Source organism: Bombina bombina, chromosome 4, assembly GCF_027579735.1.
Source record: "Bombina bombina isolate aBomBom1 chromosome 4, aBomBom1.pri, whole genome shotgun sequence".
Lineage (NCBI taxonomy): Eukaryota > Metazoa > Chordata > Amphibia > Anura > Bombinatoridae > Bombina > Bombina bombina.
In genome coordinates, this window is record NC_069502.1 from 234,028,344 (window position 1) to 234,047,760 (window position 19,417).

The 19,417-nt window shown below is 43.4% G+C and overlaps 1 protein-coding gene across 9 annotated transcripts in view; it reads left to right on the plus strand.

Moving 5' to 3' along the window:
* Positions 1 to 19,417, plus strand: part of TRIP12 (thyroid hormone receptor interactor 12) — a 1,052,161-nt gene that overhangs the window by 876,792 nt on the left and 155,952 nt on the right. For all 9 annotated transcript variants that reach the window (XM_053709826.1, XM_053709829.1, XM_053709830.1 and 6 more), the window contains one exon: positions 6,311 to 6,467. In XM_053709826.1, coding sequence (XP_053565801.1) covers positions 6,311 to 6,467 — 157 coding nt within the window. The remainder of the gene's footprint in view (positions 1 to 6,310; positions 6,468 to 19,417) is intronic.

Here is a 19,417-nt window from a genome sequence, read left to right on the forward strand (position 1 = left end):
CCAGCAGGAGGAGTCAAAGAACACCCCAGCAAAGCTGTTAAAGGGACAGTCTAGTCCAAAAAAAACTTTCATGATTCAGATAGGGCATGTAATTTTAAACAATTTTCCAATTTACTTTTATCACCAATTTTTCTTCTCTTGGTATTCTTAGTTGAAAGCTAAACCTAGGAGGTTCATATGCTAATTTCTTAGACCTTGAAGGCCGCCTCTTAAGAATGCATTTTAACAGGTTTTTCACCACTAGAGGGTGTTAGTTCACATTTTTCTTATAGATAACACTGTGCTCGTGCACGTGAAGTTACCTGGGAGCCATCACTGATTGGCTAAATTGCTACTCTGTCAAAAGAACTGAAATAAAGGGGCAGTTTGCAGAGGCTTATATACAAGATAATCACAGAGGTAACAAATATATAAATATAACTGTGTTGATTATGCAAAACTGGGGAATGGGTTAAAAAGGGATTATCTATCTTTTAAAACAATAACAATTCTGGTGTAGACTGTCCCTTTAAGTGTAACTTCCCTTACCCATAATCCCCAGTCATTCTCTTTGCTACTGTCAATGGAGGATGTGTGAAGATGGTGTCTGAAGATATTAAATCCTTTTATGGGTACTTTTCCCTGCAAGCAAGGATTGGGGTCTAGCTGTGTCCATGTCACTCTCTTTAGTAAGATTAGTGGTGGCTTTTAGCAGATAGAAGGCGGCGAGGTGGTCTTTGCTTTACTTCTAACACTTTTGCTACCCATTTACAGAAAGCCAGGGTTGTTTACTCTGTTCTTTCTTTTACTACAGGTCCCTGACAGGGAGTGGAGTACCGGTCACACCTTAGTAGCTGTTATCTGCCCTGCAGCTGGATCCACAGGTAAGTGCCCTTTGCCTTCTGGGTACTGAAGGGCAGCACTTTTGAGGTTAGCCCTCAAGTGGATCTATTTTGGGACTTAATTATCCTTATTTGGTTAAGGGTTCATTTTATGGGCAGCTTTATTGGCACTTTGTGTTAAAAAAAAATTCATACTTTGATTTTTAATTGCACTCTGTGTGTGACTTGTTAATGGAGAGTTCACTTGGCGGAAGAGATTCTAAGGAATTTACTTTTCCCCTTATTTGTATAGCTGGGTTATTGCAGAGTAAGTTAAGGCCTTCTTACTCTGTGAGGAAAGATAGAAATTGTATTTGATTTCTGCAGTTTCTTTTTCTTTCCTATGACAGAGAGTCTCACAAGACCTCCGCACTTCCAGTATTTTGGAAGCGGGGCTTAGTGAGTTTCTTAGTGTTGGCTTTGCGGCTGGTTCTTTGATCGGATTGTCTGCTAAAGAGAAGAACTTTGCAAAGGAGTCTTGCTTCCTCTTACTAGTGGGATATCTATCCGGTCACTGTTGGAGCCTCAGGCAATCTGAGGTTACTTCTTATGGTGACGTTTTTATCTTTTGTGCCCAATATATATTTTATGTTTTAAAGGTCTACTAAAATTTGGGCATATCGTTTTATGGGATAAATTGATTATTATTTTGTCTCTCTCTTAGTGGGATCGGATTTTGTAGCTATGGACTCAGAACAGGATCAATCTATTACTATGGATAAATGCTTGCTATGTTTAGAGGCCCAAATTGTCCTTCCTATGCAATTCTGTTCCCCATGCTTAGCAAACACTTTAACATTTAAAGACAAATTACTCCCTTCTGAGCCAAGTGTCTCTCAGGATAATGCTGTGCGTGATAATGCCTCCGCTTTCTCCTCAAACTTCCCAAGCCTTTCTCATACAGTGCCTTGTGTTTCCTCTCAACCTCCTGGGGGGGTTTATTTACCAGGAGATTTTGCTGCGCAGATAACTTCTGCGGTGTCTGCAGCTTTATCTGCTTTCCCTATCTCGGTTAAGCGTAACAGGAAATCTAAACATATTTCATCTGGTAAGGTGTCTGACCCCTTTAAAACTTTGTTGGTCAACCTTTCCCAAATGTCTGAGGAGGATACTTCAGTAGCTTGGAAATCTCAGACTGACATGATGGGGGAAAATAGCTTCAACATCTCTGGTTGCTTTTGAAGGAGGTTCTAGCTACTTTGGACGACTCCGAACCTTCGGTTGCTGTCAACCCTAAAAGGTCCACTAAACTTTATAGCGTTTATGATTCTAACTCATCCGTGGATGTTTTTCCAGTTCCAGACAAGATGTCTGAAATTATAGCTCAGGAATGTGATAAGCAAGGGGTTCCTTTTTCCCCTTCCCCTGTTTTTAAAAAGATGTTTCCTGTTGCCGACTCTATTCGTGACTCATGGCGCACTGTGCCTAAGGTAGAGGGAGCAATCTCTACTCTAGCTAAAAGAATCCCATGGATAAGAAGCTAGAGGCTTACTTAAAAAAGATGTACATACACCAAGGTTTACAGTGGCAACCTGCGACAAGTATTGCTACGGTTGCAGGAGCAGCATCTTATTGGTGCAATGCCCTGTCTGATCTAATATCAGAAGAGACTACGGTAGAGGAGATCCAGGATAGGATCAAAGCTCTTAAACTGGCCAATACCTTAATCTGCGATGCCAACATTGCAGGTAATTAGACTGGGAGCTAAGATGTCTAGCTTCACTGTTTTAGCTCGCAGAGCTCTGTGGTTAAAATCTTGGTTGGCTGATGTATCTTCAAAGCCCAAGCTTTTGGCTTTACCTTATATAGGTAAAACTCTTTTTGGTCCTGGTCTGGCAGAAATCATTTCCGAAATTACGGGTGGAAAGGTATCTTTCCTACCTCAGGACAAGAAGAATAGACCTTGAGGTCGACGGAATTCTAATTTTCGCTCCTTTCGCAACTTTAAAGGACAGAAGTCTTCCTCCTCTTCTTCCAAACTAGAGCAATCCAGGACATCTTGGAAGTCCAGTCAGCCTTGGAATAAGGGGAAGCAAAACAAAAAGCCTTCCTCTGATTCTAAATCAGCATGAAGGGTCTGCCCCCAATCCAATTTTGGATTAGGTGGCGGGCAGGCTCTATCTTTTTCAGCAGGCGTGGATACGTGATGTCCCAGATACGTGGGTTGTGGACATAGTATCCCAGAGTTACAGAATAGGATTCAGGTCTTACCTTTCAAGGGGCAGATTTCTCCTGTCGAGACTATCCTCAAACCAAGTAAAGAGGGAGGCCTTCTTAAACTGCGTAGAGGACCTATCCTCCCTGGGAGTAATTGTTCCAGTTCCTATAGAGGGACAAGGATTCTATTCAAATCTCTTTGTGGTTCCCAAAAAGGAGGGAACTTTCTGTCCCATCTTAGACCTAAAGTGTATCAACAAATTCCTTAGGGTTCCGTCCTTCAAGATGGAAACTATTCGTTCCATTCTTCCTTGGTTCAGGAAGGTCAGTTCATGACGACCATAGACCTGAAGGTTGCATATTTACATGTTCCCATTCACAGGGATCATCACCAGTTTCTAAGTTTTGCCTTTCTGGACAATCATTTCCAGTTTGTTGCACTGCCGTTTGGACTTGCCACGGCTCCCAGAATATTCACAAAGGTTCTGGGGGCTCTCTTGGCAGTGATCAGATCTCAGGGAATTGCTGTGAGCCCTTATCTAGACGACATCTTGGTTCAGGCGTCCTCTTTTCAACTAGCAAAATCTTATACAGAGTTGTTTTTTCTACGTTCCCACGGGTGGAAAGTGAATCTGGAAAAGAGTTCTCTAGTTCCAGCTACAAGTGTTTCCATGGACGGATGTCAGAAAATCCAAACTTCTTTCTGCCTGTCTTTCTCTTCAGTCATCTGTCCGACCCTCGGTGGCACAGTTTATGGAAGTAATTGGTGGCCTCTATGGACATTATTCCTTTTACTCGTTTCCAACTGAGACCTCTACAGTTATGCATGCTCAAACTTCGTAACGGAGACCACTTTGACCTCTCTGAGGATAGTCCCCGACAACCTGACGAGAGACTCTCTGTCCTGGTGGCTCTCTCAGGACCATCTGTCCCAAGGCACATGTTTCTTGAGACCATCCTGGGAGATTGAGAATACGGATGCCAGCCTTTCTGGCTGGGGAGCAGTTTGGGATTCCTTAAAGGGACAGTCTACAATAGAATTTTTATTGTTTTAAAAGATAGATAATACTTTTATTACCCATTCCCCAGTTTTGCATAACCAACACAGTTATAGTAATATACTTTTTGCCTCTGTGATTACCTTGTCTTTAAGCATCTTCTGACAGCCCCCTGATCACATCACCTTGTATTTTGTTATCTATTGACTTGCATTTAATACTGTGTTGTGCTAACTCTTAAATAACTTCCCAGACGTGAACACATTGTTATTTATATGGCCCACATGAACTAGCAGTCTCCTGTTGTATAAAGCACATACAAAAGCATGTGATTAAGAGTCTGTCAATGGAGCATTTGAAACAGGCAGAAATTTAGAAGTTTAAATGTTATAAAGTATAATAATCTAACAATGTTGGTTGTGCAAAGCTGGGGAATGGGTAGTAAAGGCATTATCTATCTTTTTAAACCATAACAATTTGTGTGTTGACTGTCCCTTTAAGGGCTCAGGGAACCTGGACTCAGGTGGAGTCTGTACTTCCAATAAATATCTTAGAATGGAGAGCAATCTTCAATGCCCAGATAGCTACGGCTTATTCAGCTAGGGCTGTTTCTTCTTCCTGGGCTTTTAAAAACGAGGCTTCTGTGTAGCAAATTTGCAAGGCGGCCACTTGGTCCTTGTTACATACATTTTCTAAATTTTATAAATTCAATGTTTTTGCCTCAGCTGAGGCTTTTTTGGGAGAAAGGTTCTTCAAGCGGTGGTGCCCTCAGTTTAGGTCTGCCTGTCTTGTTTCTCCCTCCCTTTCCATTCTGTGTCCTCTAGCTTGGGTATTTGTTTCCACTAGTAAATAGAATGGATTTGTGGACTCTCCATGCCATTGGAAAGAAAACAATATTTATGCTTACCTGATACATTCTTTTCTTTCCTGGCATGGAGATTCCACGACCCGCCCTTGTCTAAATTCAAGACGGCTTATTTTTGTTTTGTTGATTTTTTTTTTTCTAAACTTCAGGCACCTCTATACCCTTCGTATCCTCTTCTTTTTCCGTATTCCCTCGGCTGAATGACTGGGAGTTATGGGAAGTGGGAGCGATACTTAAAACTTTGCTGTGGTGTTCGTTGAATACCCACTAGTAATTAGAATAGATTTGTGGACTCTCCATGCCAGGAAAGAAAATATTTTATCAGGTAAGCAAAGATTTTGTTTTGTTTGTTAATTTTTTCGTGATTCAGATAGAGCAAGTGATTTTAAGCATCTTTCCAATTTACATCTATTATCTATTTTGTTGTCTTGGTATCCCTTGTTGAAAAGGATACCTAGGTAGGCTCAGGAGCTGCTGATTTGTCTATGCACATATATGCCTCATGTTATTGACTCACCCATTGTGTTAAGTAACTTCCAGTACAGTGCATTAATGCGTTTTCAACAGAGAATACTAAAGAGAATAAGGCAAATTAGATACTATAAGTCAATTGAAAAGCAGTTTAAAATTGTATGCTCTATCTGAATCAAGAATAAGAAAACATTTGGGTTTTATATGCCTTTAGAGGGACAGTCTACTCCAGAATTTTTGTTTAAAAATATAGATAATCCCTTTATGACCCATTCCCCAGTTTTGCATAACAGTTATATTAATATACTCTTTACCTCTGTAATTACCTTTTATCTAAACATCTTCAGACTACCCCCTTATTCCAGTTCTTTTGACAGACTTGCATTTTAGCCAATTAGTGCTGACTCCTAGGTAAATCTACAAGATTGAGCACAATGTTATCTATATGGCACACATGAACTTGCACTGTCTAGCTGTGAGAAACTGTCCGAATGCTCTTATACATTAGCATATGAGCCTACCTAGGTTTAGCTTTCAAAAAGAATACCAAGAGAACAAAGTAAATTTGATGATTAAAATCAATTGGAAAGTTGTTTCAAATTGAATGCTTTATCTGAATCATCATTTTTTTTTCTAGACTGTCCTTTTAAGCTCTAAGTCTTTAGTGATTGGCAATACCTATGGAATACCAAATTTCACTCACATTCTTTACTGCAGTCCAGACATGTTAGTATTTTTAAAAATTCAGGTTTGTAATGGAAATCATTTTTGACATTCAAGGGATATCCTAAAAGTCCATTAACGTGGGATTGGTGTTCACACTTTATATTGTAATGTACATTTTAATACTGGTAATGAAAAGCATCTGCATACTGTTGACTTTGATGTCAAACTAGTTTTAACCAGAATGTTGATCTGTAATCTAAATTAAAAAATAAATTTTTCTCTTTCTTCCACAGTCCATTTTTCTTCCCATTCGACACACGGCAGATGCTGTTCTACGTAACTGCATTTGATAGAGATCGGGCTATGCAGAGACTGCTTGACACCAATCCCGAGATTAACCAGTCGGATTCTCAGGATAGCAGGGTGGCTCCAAGACTGGACAGAAAAAAAGTATGTGACAATAGATTAAATTTAATGGTTAACTGTGTAGAGTGAGAAGGTGCCTGGATTTGTGTAATAAATGAGAGAGGAGTTATCGAATAATTGGCACTATTTTTGGTGCCATCTTCTCATCTCACCGCCATCAACAGTACTGATATTGAAATTTTTCTTACACCTTATATAAAACCTTTTTTATAAAGTAATTTTCTTCTTAAATGGAAATAATCCACAGCTGCATTAATTACTTTTGGGAATTAAGAACCTGGCCACCAGGAGGAGGCAAAGGCACCCCAGCCAATGGCTTAAATACGCCTCCCCCTCCCCTCATCCCCCAGTCATTCTTTGCCTTTCGTCCCAGGAGGTTGGCAGAGAAGTGTCAGAATTTAATTAGTCTCTTATGGAGGGTAGTATTCTTCGACATGGGACAGGAGTTTTAAGTAATCCTGTCAGTATCTCAGTGATGAAAGTTAGAGTCCAGAGATGCAGGACGAGTCTTTCTGTGAAACCATCCCGACTCATTTTAACAGCTCCTCAAGCAATCGGCGTTGTCGAACTTCGCTCCGCTGCCTGCTTTCTTCTCTCAAGTCCATGGCGGAGGCAATGCTACTATCTGTCACACTTGAAGGGCCGTGTTCCTGTTTCACGGCGTAGATTCCGGTAAGATTGTTTCATTTTCTTTCTTTGTGAATGTACTGTACTAATGTTTTCCTGAGAGGCTACCACCTTGCGGGACTAACTTAACATAAGGGTCTCAGTGAGTCTCCTTTAGTATCTTGGAATCAAGGGTTAATATCTCCTGAGGGGGGTTATTGAACAGGAGGGGGTTTTTTAATCATGTTTGTTATGTGATTCAATCTGCTTATGTGTAGTGTTAAACGGGGGCATGGCTGGAACATAAAGGCCTTTAGAAGTGACGCGACCGTATGGTTGGGCGTGCTTTTATGGACTATACGGTTTACCTTCTTTCCAGGCGTGATTACATTCAGTCCTCTATTTCTGCATTCCTGACCATGTGGCGACGGAGAAATTCTAGTTCGCAGAGGTCTGGTTCATAGGAGGTGGTGAGTGGCCCAGCCATTGTGGGTGTCAGATGCCGTTTTTTGTTTTGGTTTAAAATAGTCCATATTAGCATATTCTCTATCCAGTTATGTAGGATTCTGATGCTGAGACTATTCTAATTTCAGACTCCGTTACGGAGGATACTGAGACTGTTCTAATTTCAGATTCTTCGTCCGGGGAAGAATCCGGATACATGTCAATCAGTTATGTTCGGTGTGTCGTATTAGAGCACCTAGTTCCTCGGGCTCGGGGAATCAAGGGTCAGCTGAGCCATCCACCTCTGGGGGTCCTGTCCTCCAAGAGGCGAGTTCCCTACCGCTCCATACTTCTACACATGCGGGTAACCCAGATTATGATTATTCCTCCACGCAGGGCAGCTTGTCCCCCCCGGAGGTTGCAGCACATTTTCGCTTCCACATATTCTTGACGATTATTCGTTTATGCGCGATTGTGCTCGCGCCCTAATGTCTTGGGTCTACCGGCTTGGGGGAGGGCCTGTACAGTTCCCTGCGGTAACAAGGTAAGTATTTTTAAAATACGGTGCCATGTCAATTTTCATGAATGAAAATGCCCCTGTTTCTCCAACATAGGTGTGTCCGGTCCACGGCGTCATCCTTACTTGTGGGATATTCTCTTCCCCAACAGGAAATGGCAAAGAGCCCAGCAAAGCTGGTCACATGATCCCTCCTAGGCTCCGCCTACCCCAGTCATTCTCTTTGCCGTTGTACAGGCAACATCTCCACGGAGATGGCTTAGAGTTTTTTAGTGTTTAACTGTAGTTTTTATTATTCAATCAAGAGTTTGTTATTTTAAAATAGTGCTCGTATGTACTATTTACTCAGAAACAGAAAAGAGATGAAGATTTCTGTTTGTATGAGGAAAATGATTTTAGCAACCGTTACTAAAATCCATGGCTGTTCCACACAGGACTGTTGAGAGGAATTAACTTCAGTTGGGGGAACAGTGAGCAGTCTCTTGCTGCTTGAGGTATGACACATTCTAACAAGACGATGTAATGCTGGAAGCTGTCATTTTCCCTATGGGATCCGGTAAGCCATGTTTATTAAGATTGTAAATAAGGGCTTCACAAGGGCTTATTAAGACTGTAGACTTTTTCTGGGCTAAATCGATTCATTATTAACACATATTTAGCCTTGAGGAATCATTTAATCTGGGTATTTTGATAAGATTATATCGGCAGGCACTTTTTTAGACACCTTTCTCTTTAGGGGCTTTCCCAAATCATAGGCAGAGCCTCATTTTCGCGCCGGTGTTGCGCACTTGTTTTTGAGAGGCATGACATGCAGTCGCATGTGTGAGGAGCTCTGATACATAGAAAAGACTTTCTGAAGGCGTCATTTGGTATCGTATTCCCCTTTGGGCTTGGTTGGGTCTCAGCAAAGCAGACACCAGGGACTGTAAAGGGGTTAAAGTTAAAAACGGCTCCGGTTCCGTTATTTTAAGGGTTAAAGCTTCCAAATTTGGTGTGCAATACTTTTAAGGCTTTAAGACACTGTGGTGAAATTTTGGTGAATTTTGAACAATTCCTTCATATTTTTTCGCAATTGCAGTAATAAAGTGTGTTCAGTTTAAAATTTAAAGTGACAGTAACGGTTTTATTTTAAAACTTTTTTGTACTTTGTTATCAAGTTTATGCCTGTTTAACATGTCTGAACTACCAGATAGACTGTGTTCTGAATGTGGGGAAGCCAGAGTTCCTTCTCATTTAAATAAATGTGATTTATGTGACAATGACAATGATGCCCAAGATGATTCCTCAAGTGAGGGGAGTAAGCATGGTACTGCATCATTCCCTCCTTCGTCTACACGAGTCTTGCCCACTCAGGAGGCCCCTAGTACTTCTAGCGCGCCAATACTCCTTACTATGCAACAATTAACGGCTGTAATGGATAATTCTGTCAAAAACATTTTAGCCAAAATGCACACTTATCAGCGTAAGCGCGACTGCTCTGTTTTAGATACTGAAGAGCATGACGACGCTGATAATAATGGTTCTGAAGGGCCCCTAAACCAGTCTGATGGGGCCAGGGAGGTTTTGTCTGAGGGAGAAATTACTGATTCAGGGAACATTTCTCAACAAGCTGAACCTGATGTGATTACGTTTAAATTTAAGTTGGAACATCTCCGCATTCTGCTTAAGGAGGTATTATCCACTCTGGATGATTGTGACAAGTTGGTCATCCCAGAGAAACTATGTAAAATGGACAAGTTCCTAGAGGTCCCGGGGCTCCCAGAAGCTTTTCCTATACCCAAGCGGGTGGCGGACATTGTAAATAAAGAATGGGAAAGGCCCGGTATTCCTTTCGTCCCTCCCCCCATATTTAAAAAATTGTTTCCTATGGTCGACCCCAGAAAGGACTTATGGCAGACAGTCCCCAAGGTCGAGGGAGCGGTTTCCACTTTAAACAAACGCACCACTATACCCATAGAAGATAGTTGTGCTTTCAAAGATCCTATGGATAAAAAATTAGAAGGTTTACTTAAAAAGATGTTTGTTCAGCAGGGTTACCTTCTACAACCAATTTCATGCATTGTCCCTGTCGCTACAGCCGCGTGTTTCTGGTTCGATGAGCTGGTAAAGGCGGTCGATAGTGATTCTCCTCCTTATGAGGAGATTATGGACAGAATCAATGCTCTCAAATTGGCTAATTCTTTCACCCTAGACGCCACTTTGCAATTGGCTAGGTTAGCGGCTAAGAATTCTGGGTTTGCTATTGTGGCGCGCAGAGCGCTTTGGTTGAAATCTTGGTCAGCTGATGCGTCTTCCAAGAACAAGCTACTTAACATTCCTTTCAAGGGGAAAACGCTGTTTGGCCCTGACTTGAAAGAGATTATCTCTGATATCACTGGGGGTAAGGGCCACGCCCTTCCTCAGGATCGGCCTTTCAAGGCCAAAAATAAACCTAATTTTCGTCCCTTTCGTAGAAACGGACCAGCCCAAAGTGCTACGTCCTCTAAGCAAGAGGGTAATACTTCTCAAGCCAAGCCAGCTTGGAGACCAATGCAAGGCTGGAACAAGGGAAAGCAGGCCAAGAAACCTGCCACTGCTACCAAGACAGCATGAAATGTTGGCCCCCGATCCGGGACCGGATCTGGTGGGGGGCAGACTCTCTCTCTTCGCTCGAGCTTGGGCAAGAGATGTTCTGGATCCTTGGGCGCTAGAAATAGTCTCCCAAGGTTATCTTCTGGAATTCAAGGGGCTTCCCCCAAGGGGGAGGTTCCACAGGTCTCAGTTGTCTTCAGACCACATAAAAAGACAGGCATTCTTACGTTGTGTAGAAGACCTGTTAAAAATGGGAGTGATTCATCCTGTTCCATTAGGAGAACAAGGGATGGGGTTCTACTCCAATCTGTTCATAGTTCCCAAAAAAGAGGGAACGTTCAGACCAATCTTAGATCTCAAGATCTTAAACAAGTTTCTCAAGGTTCCATCGTTCAAAATGGAAACCATTCGAACAATTCTTCCTTCCATCCAGGAAGGTCAATTCATGACCACGGTGGATTTAAAGGATGCGTATCTACATATTCCTATCCACAAGGAACATCATCGGTTCCTAAGGTTCGCATTCCTGGACAAGCATTACCAGTTCGTGGCGCTTCCTTTCGGATTAGCCACTGCTCCAAGGATTTTCACAAAGGTACTAGGGTCCCTTCTAGCTGTGCTAAGACCAAGGGGCATTGCTGTAGTACCTTACTTGGACGACATTCTGATTCAAGCGTCGTCCTTTCCTCAAGCAAAGGCTCACACGGACATTGTCCTGGCCTTTCTCAGATCTCACGGATGGAAAGTGAACGTGGAAAAGAGTTCTCTATCTCCGTCAACAAGGGTTCCCTTCTTGGGGACAATAATAGACTCCTTAGAAATGAGGATTTTTCTGACAGAGGCCAGAAAAACAAAACTTCTAGACTCTTGTCGGATACTTCATTCCGTTCCTCTTCCTTCCATAGCGCAGTGCATGGAAGTGATAGGTTTGATGGTAGCGGCAATGGACATAGTTCCTTTTGCGCGCATTCATCTAAGACCATTACAACTGTGCATGCTCAGTCAGTGGAATGGGGACTATACAAACTTGTCTCCGAGGATACAAGTAAATCAGAGGACCAGAGACTCACTCCGTTGGTGGCTGTCCCTGGACAACCTGTCACAAGGGATGACCTTCCGCAGACCAGAGTGGGTCATTGTCACGACCGACGCCAGTCTGATGGGCTGGGGCGCGGTCTGGGGATCCCTGAAAGCTCAGGGTCTTTGGTCTCGGGAAGAATCTCTTCTACCGATAAATATTCTGGAACTGAGAGCGATATTCAATGCTCTCAAGGCTTGGCCTCAGCTAGCGAGGGCCAAGTTCATACGGTTTCAATCAGACAACATGACAACTGTTGCGTACATCAACCATCAGGGGGGAACAAGGAGTTCCCTGGCGATGGAAGAAGTGACCAAAATCATTCTATGGGCGGAGTCTCACTCCTGCCACCTGTCTGCTATCCACATCCCAGGAGTGGAAAATTGGGAAGCGGATTTTCTGAGTCGTCAGACATTGCATCCGGGGGAGTGGGAACTCCATCCGGAAATCTTTGCCCAAGTCACTCAACTGTGGGGCATTCCAGACATGGATCTGATGGCCTCTCGTCAGAACTTCAAAGTTCCTTGCTACGGGTCCAGATCCAGGGATCCCAAGGCGGCTCTAGTGGATGCACTAGTAGCACCTTGGACCTTCAAACTAGCTTATGTATTCCCGCCGTTTCCTCTCATCCCCAGGCTGGTAGCCAGGATCAATCAGGAAAGGGCGTCGGTGATCTTGATAGCTCCTGCGTGGCCACGCAGGACTTGGTATGCAGATCTGGTGAATATGTCATCGGCTCCACCATGGAAGCTACCTTTGAGACGAGACCTTCTTGTTCAAGGTCCGTTCGAACATCCGAATCTGGTCTCACTCCAGCTGACTGCTTGGAGATTGAACGCTTGATCTTATCGAAGCGAGGGTTCTCAGATTCTGTTATCGATACTCTTGTTCAGGCCAGAAAGCCTGTAACTAGAAAGATTTACCACAAAATTTGGAAAAAATATATCTGTTGGTGTGAATCTAAAGGATTCCCTTGGGACAAGGTTAAGATTCCTAAGATTCTATCCTTCCTTCAAGAAGGATTGGAAAAAGGATTATCTGCAAGTTCCCTGAAGGGACAGATTTCTGCCTTGTCTGTGTTACTTCACAAAAAGCTGGCAGCTGTGCCAGATGTTCAAGCCTTTGTTCAGGCTCTGGTTAGAATCAAGCCTGTTTACAAACCTTTGACTCCTCCTTGGAGTCTCAACTTAGTTCTTTCAGTTCTTCAGGGGGTTCCGTTTGAACCCTTACATTCCGTTGATATTAAGTTATTATCTTGGAAAGTTTTGTTTTTGGTTGCAATTTCTTCTGCTAGAAGAGTTTCAGAATTATCTGCTCTGCAGTGTTCTCCTCCTTATCTGGTGTTCCATGCAGATAAGGTGGTTTTACGTACTAAACCTGGTTTTCTTCCAAAAGTTGTTTCTAACAAAAACATTAACCAGGAGATTATCGTACCTTCTCTGTGTCCGAAACCAGTTTCGAAGAAGGAACGTTTGTTGCACAATTTGGATGTTGTTCGCGCTCTAAAATTCTATTTAGATGCTACAAAGGATTTTAGACAAACATCTTCCTTGTTTGTTGTTTATTCCGGTAAAAGGAGAGGTCAAAAAGCAACTTCTACCTCTCTCTCTTTTTGGATTAAAAGCATCATCAGATTGGCTTACGAGACTGCCGGACGGCAGCCTCCCGAAAGAATCACAGCTCATTCCACTAGGGCTGTGGCTTCCACATGGGCCTTCAAGAACGAGGCTTCTGTTGATCAGATATGTAGGGCAGCGACTTGGTCTTCACTGCACACTTTTACCAAATTTTACAAGTTTGATACTTTTGCTTCTTCTGAGGCTATTTTTGGGAGAAAGGTTTTGCAAGCCGTGGTGCCTTCCATTTAGGTGACCTGATTTGCTCCCTCCCATCATCCGTGTCCTAAAGCTTTGGTATTGGTTCCCACAAGTAAGGATGACGCCGTGGACCGGACACACCAATGTTGGAGAAAACAGAATTTATGTTTACCTGATAAATTACTTTCTCCAACGGTGTGTCCGGTCCACGGCCCGCCCTGGTTTTTTAATCAGGTCTGATAATTTATTTTCTTTAACTACAGTCACCACGGTATCATATGGTTTCTCCTATGCAAATATTCCTCCTTAACGTCGGTCGAATGACTGGGGTAGGCGGAGCCTAGGAGGGATCATGTGACCAGCTTTGCTGGGCTCTTTGCCATTTCCTGTTGGGGAAGAGAATATCCCACAAGTAAGGATGACGCCGTGGACCGGACACACCGTTGGAGAAAGTAATTTATCAGGTAAACATAAATTCTGTTTTTCTTACTAATGGGAAAGAGTCCACAGCCACATTCATTACTTTTGGGAAATAAGAACCAGGCCAATGTTGAGGAAGGCAAATTTGGGGAATCTTACATGGTACATGTTAATAGGGATATATGGGTAGGCACCTTGTAATGTACAACTCACATAATGCATATATATTGTAACTTCAAACATTTCAAAAACAAATTATGCTTTCCTGATAATTTTCTTTTCTTCTGATGGAAAGAGTCCACAGCTGCAGTCATTACTTTTGGGAATTAAGAACCTGGCCACCAGGAGGAGGCAAAGACACCCCAGCCAAAGGCTTAAATGCTCCTCCCACTGCCCTCATCACCCAGTCATTCCTTGCCTTTCGTCCCAGGAGGTTGGCAGAGAAGTGTCAGAATTTGTTTTGTCTCTTATGGAGGGTACTACTCTTCGCAATGGGACAGGAGTTTTAAGTAGCCCTATAAGCTTCTCACTGAGGGCCTGGGTGAAAATTAGAGTCCGGAGATGCAGGGAGAACTCTCCTCTGCGACACCATCCCGACTCATATTAACACCTCCTACAGCAATCGGTATTGACAAGTTTTGCAGATTTCTTTCTTCTCTCAAGTCCATGTCAGAAGCGATGCTACGACCTGTCACACTTGAAGGGCCGTGTTCCTGTTCCACAGTGTAGATTCTGGTAAGATCGTTTCATTTTTTATTATATAATGTTAACACAGAAGACAGGGTCACAGTGTGGCGCCTTTTATCTTTATAGAATCAACAGTTAATATCTCCTTAGGGGGATTATTGAACAGGGGGAAATACTAATCTTATGTGTTTATTAGATTTTATTCTGCGTTATGTGTGAGAAGTTATGGGCTCTTAGGCTGTTATGGAATATCCAGGTTTCACTTTCACTTTGAGAGCCATGCAGCTTACAAGCTTGGTGCGCTTTCTCTCATAGCAGGAACGGTCCTGCATTGTGCACTATGTGATTAATTCCCTCCTTCATGACTATCAGAGTGGAGTCATACATCTATGTACTGTCTGGGTCATAGGAGGTGGTGAGTGCCCCAGCCATTGGGGTATAGAGGTGCCGTTATTTTATTTAAAAAAAAGTGATGTTTTATCTCTCTAGTTCTCGGGTTATTGCACTAGTGATGGAGGATTCAGTTTCTTTAGAGGGCACTCCCTCTATTCCTAAAGAGCAATTCCTGTTTATATGGGGAGGAGACCCTAGTTCCACCCCTCTCAATTATGTTCCATATGCCTGGATAAAGTGATATCAAACATGTTTGATATCACGGAGCAGTCCACCTCTGAGGAGTTGTCGTTCAGTGAGGTGCGTACCCTACATTGTTATCTCTATACACATGCAGTTTTCCCGTAGCATTGCTAATCCTCCATCTGGAGCGGGCCTTTTTTTTTTTTTTTTCTCCAGACGTTACTGCGCTGTTCAGACTGCGTGTCTGCCGCCTTAATGCTTTACCTCGCCCTGTTAAGCGCAAGCGAAAGGTTACATATTGCACTCCTTCCCAGAGTACCTCAAATAATTTTTGGATTTAACTGATAGGGTTATCCGAGGATGAAGTTCTTTCTGAGACTATGAACTTTCTGGGTCAGAGTCTGCTGCCTCTCAACCTCCAGCTGCGGAGGAACCAGACTTTAGTTTTAGGAATTTGGGCTTCTATAGGAAGTTTTTGGCGGGTTCAGGGGTTCCAGAGGTCATATTGCCTGATGAACCTTTATTTCCTAAATTGAATAGAGTTTGAGGGCAGGGTGGTGCCTACAGAATTGCGCACCTTCGCGGTCTGCTCTTTGAATGGTGCACCTCATTAAACAGGAGTGGATGATGAAATCTCCTGATTGTCCATGTATTGAGATCTTTTCCAGTTTTTTTGGAAGATTAGGGCTCCGTTTTGGCTGGTCCTGCGGTAGGCCTGTTTCTTTTGGGGAGTTAACCTACGGGTTGCCTTGTATTTTATTTTCATCCGATAGGATGTCCTGTCTGTTTTCCTTCATGACGGTTAGGACCCGGATTGCAGGCTGGTCCTGTTTGGGTTCAGTTCTGTCTGGTAGCTGTTCGGACACGTGGCGCTGCTCTGCTTGACTGGCCCGGTAGAGGCGCTGAGTGCTCATGTTATCCTCTGTGTTCAACTAAGCATTCTAGAGGACCGGTGGGTCCATAAGGCAGGAAGGATTGTCTCTGTCCTTCCAGCCTTCAATTTGGATGACTGGGTGACCCTAGAGCTCCTCCCCATGTAGTGGAGAGTTGGTGGGCTTGCGCCCTCTTGCCGCCGAGTTGGGCGGTTTGGCCTTTTTTCTTTTGAGGCCCTGGGATTTGTCCTTCTGTACTTAGTTCTCAGCAGCTAGTAGTTTATTGGGTAGTTCAGCTGCCTTGCAGCGGATGGGTTGCCGAATGTGACCAGCTGCAATTATTGCACATTGACTGTGTACTGGCTAGCTGTTTTTTTATGAGACCTTTTGGCCCTCCTCTGTTGTCTCCATGTGAGTTAAGTCTCCTTTTAGGGACCTGGGTTCCCCTCAGGGATATGGTCGTTCCCTGTTAGGGGTACTGGGCGTGGTCTCCTTGGGCTCTGCTCGGAGCTGGGGATGCTGTGCGTCCTTTTCTCTCTCTGATCCTCTGATTGTATGGAGGTGATGCGGAGACCAGCCTTTGGTTGAGTGATTTTGGCCTCGGGGTATCCCCTTGCTTGTTGTCCTGTGGCTGTTTGAGAGTCTATGGGCTCTAGTGTCGTCGTAAGACTTTTAACGCCTTAGCTCCTTTGGAGCATTGGACTTTTGTAAGGGGTGGTCTCTTCCTTGGGTCTGGGCTTGCGAGTTATCTCGTTTATCCGGGTTGATCTGGATATTGCATTGATATCTCCCTGTGGTCTGTTTTTTTTTTTATATATATATATCAGACGGGGTGTTAAGTTCTCGGATATTGTTTGTTTAAACAATTAGGGGCTCGGTTCTGTTTTCTCCCTGGTGTTTCCGGTTGCTGAGGCTTCACTCAGTGTTTTCCTTTGTGGTGTTGTTTTTGCCGGACTTTTTTGGCTCTAAGGCTGGTTTGGGGGTTTCCTAGTTCCTAAGATCTTGGGCTATGTCCTTTTACTTGGACTAATTGACCCGGTCACGGTTGGCCTGGTTGTCTGAGTGCTAATGCTACCAAGGAGCTAATGTAGCCTAGTGGTTAGCTTTGTGGCTTTGCAACTCAAAGGTTGTTGGTTCGAATCCAGCTGCTGGCTCTGGATGTCCATTTTTTGGTCAGTTTGCTGTGGTAACCTTATGGATTCACTGCTGTGCAGGCGAATGGGTTTGCAGTGTCTCTGCTGCAGCTATTGCACATTGGATGAGTGTTAGCAAGCTAATTCCTTAGGGGGATTCCTTCCAAGTTCATCTGCGTTGGAGATTGATCTCTTCTTTAACCTGTGGCTTTGTATCTTGTGGGCAGGTGCTCTGCCTTTTTGGCCCCATCCCTTTTCTTAGGATGGGGGGCTTATTCTCCTTCTTATGGAGGTGTGGTCCTTTTTCTAGGGATTCTCTTGGATTCAGGAGGTTGGAACTGAGTTACCCTTTCAGAGAGGGGTGTTTTTCTCTGGGTTGTTACGTTCCATCTGGAGTCTTGCTGGCTCAGTGTCGAGACTATAGTGGGCTTTTTGTTAGATTCCTTTAGGTCTACGGCCTTGTTGTCTGTTTCTAAGGAGTCGGGTTGGCACCTGTGCTCTGTTGGAATGGCTGTGGCCATTCTTCCGCTCGTTTTTGAGCTGGTGTTTAGGTTCTTCTGTTCCCCTGTTTCAGACCTGCCGATGCTTGGGCTGACCCGGCTGGGAGTGGGTTCTGAGATGCGTTGTCATCTTCAGGATCTAGGTTGGCATAGTAGCCCTGGGCTTGCAAGCAGTAGGTCCAGGTTTACCATACACCTTCAGGTTCTGGGTATAACCTCTCTCTCTTGGTAGTGCAGTGGACCTCAATGTTATGTGCTTCCCCTTTTGGAGCCCTGTGTGTAGGTCTGGCGGCTTCGATTGCCTAGAGTGTGCCCTCTGTCTGGGAGTTTTTCTTTTGCAATCTGTTCTCTTGCTGGCCGCTTTTTACTTCTCAGCAAGTATTCTTCTGTGCCATCCTCATGATGGCTGCGTGTTCTTGACTCAGGGTTTTTCGTCCGGGTCTGTTACGCGTTCTTCTTTGTCTGAATACTTTAGTATTCTTAGTTCTGACGATGTGAGGACGTCTTCAGTTGTCTTTCGGTTCTTTGTATGATGTTGAGAGAAGGGTTTCTCCGTTTAGATGCCCGGTCCTAAACCTCTGGTTTCTGCTTGGTCTGGGCGTAGCCTCCCCTTGTCTTTTATGATCCATTTGGATCTTTGTGAGCTGGGCTCGCTATTGGGGGTTTTCCTTTTATGGATTTTGTGGTGACCTTTCGGTTTCCATTCGGTTCTTCCTTGCCCTATCCCTTGGGGAGTTTAGGCTGGTGTTCCCCTCTTTAGTGAGGGGTGAGCGGTGAGGGACCGACTGTTGGGCGACGGTGTCTCCTGGAGGACTGTTGGCTCAGTTGAGTCCGATTTTGCGATCTCTATCTAGGCTTCTGGACTATCTGCTGGTCAGTGTCCTTGGGGCCTTTCCTTTTTAAAGTTTTCTCGGCTTCGGACGAAGCAGGGTTTTTGTTGGGTAGTGGTTTCAGGCTTGGTGATAGAATAAAGTGCTAAGTGAGTACAGCGCTACAATGCCCTAGAAGAGGGGTATGTGGCTAAAGATGGTGTCCACGATTGGTAATACTATATCTGTATTAGTATATAAAAAATAGTAATAATACAAATAACCAATGGGCTTGAATACATATGTATTACAATATGGAAAAAGGAAATTATAATAGATCAAACACTCCTAAATACTTGTCAAGGATTTTAAACTCTATATGTCATATTAAATGTTATAAGCAAAGTATTTTGGAGTGTTTGATCTTTTATAATTTCCTTTTTCCATATTGTAATACATATGTATTCAAGCCCATCAGGTATTTGTATTATTACTATTTTTTATATACTAATACAGATAGTATTACCAATCGTGGACACCATCTTTAGCCACATACCCCTCTTCTAGGGCATTGTAGCGCTGTACTCACTTAGCACTTTATTCTATTGACATTTTGGGATCTGGTTGGGAGATTCCGCAATTGGAGTATAGCTTGTATGGTTGACATCTTGCCGCTGCAAGATATATATTCATACCATTGTTTCAGGCTTGGTGCTCTCAGAATGGGCTGCCTATTGTATCCTCCCGTTTTGGCATTCAGTGTTTTCTTTTTAGCTTGGGTATAGTTTTCCTAAAAGTAATGAATGCGGCATAAATTATGCTTACCTGATAATTTCATTTTCTTCTGTGGGAAAGAATCCCAACGCCCTTTTTTTTTTATGTGGGGCGTCTTAGTTGTATTCTTCTGGCACATTTTCACCCTGATATTTCTTCTACTGTTCCTT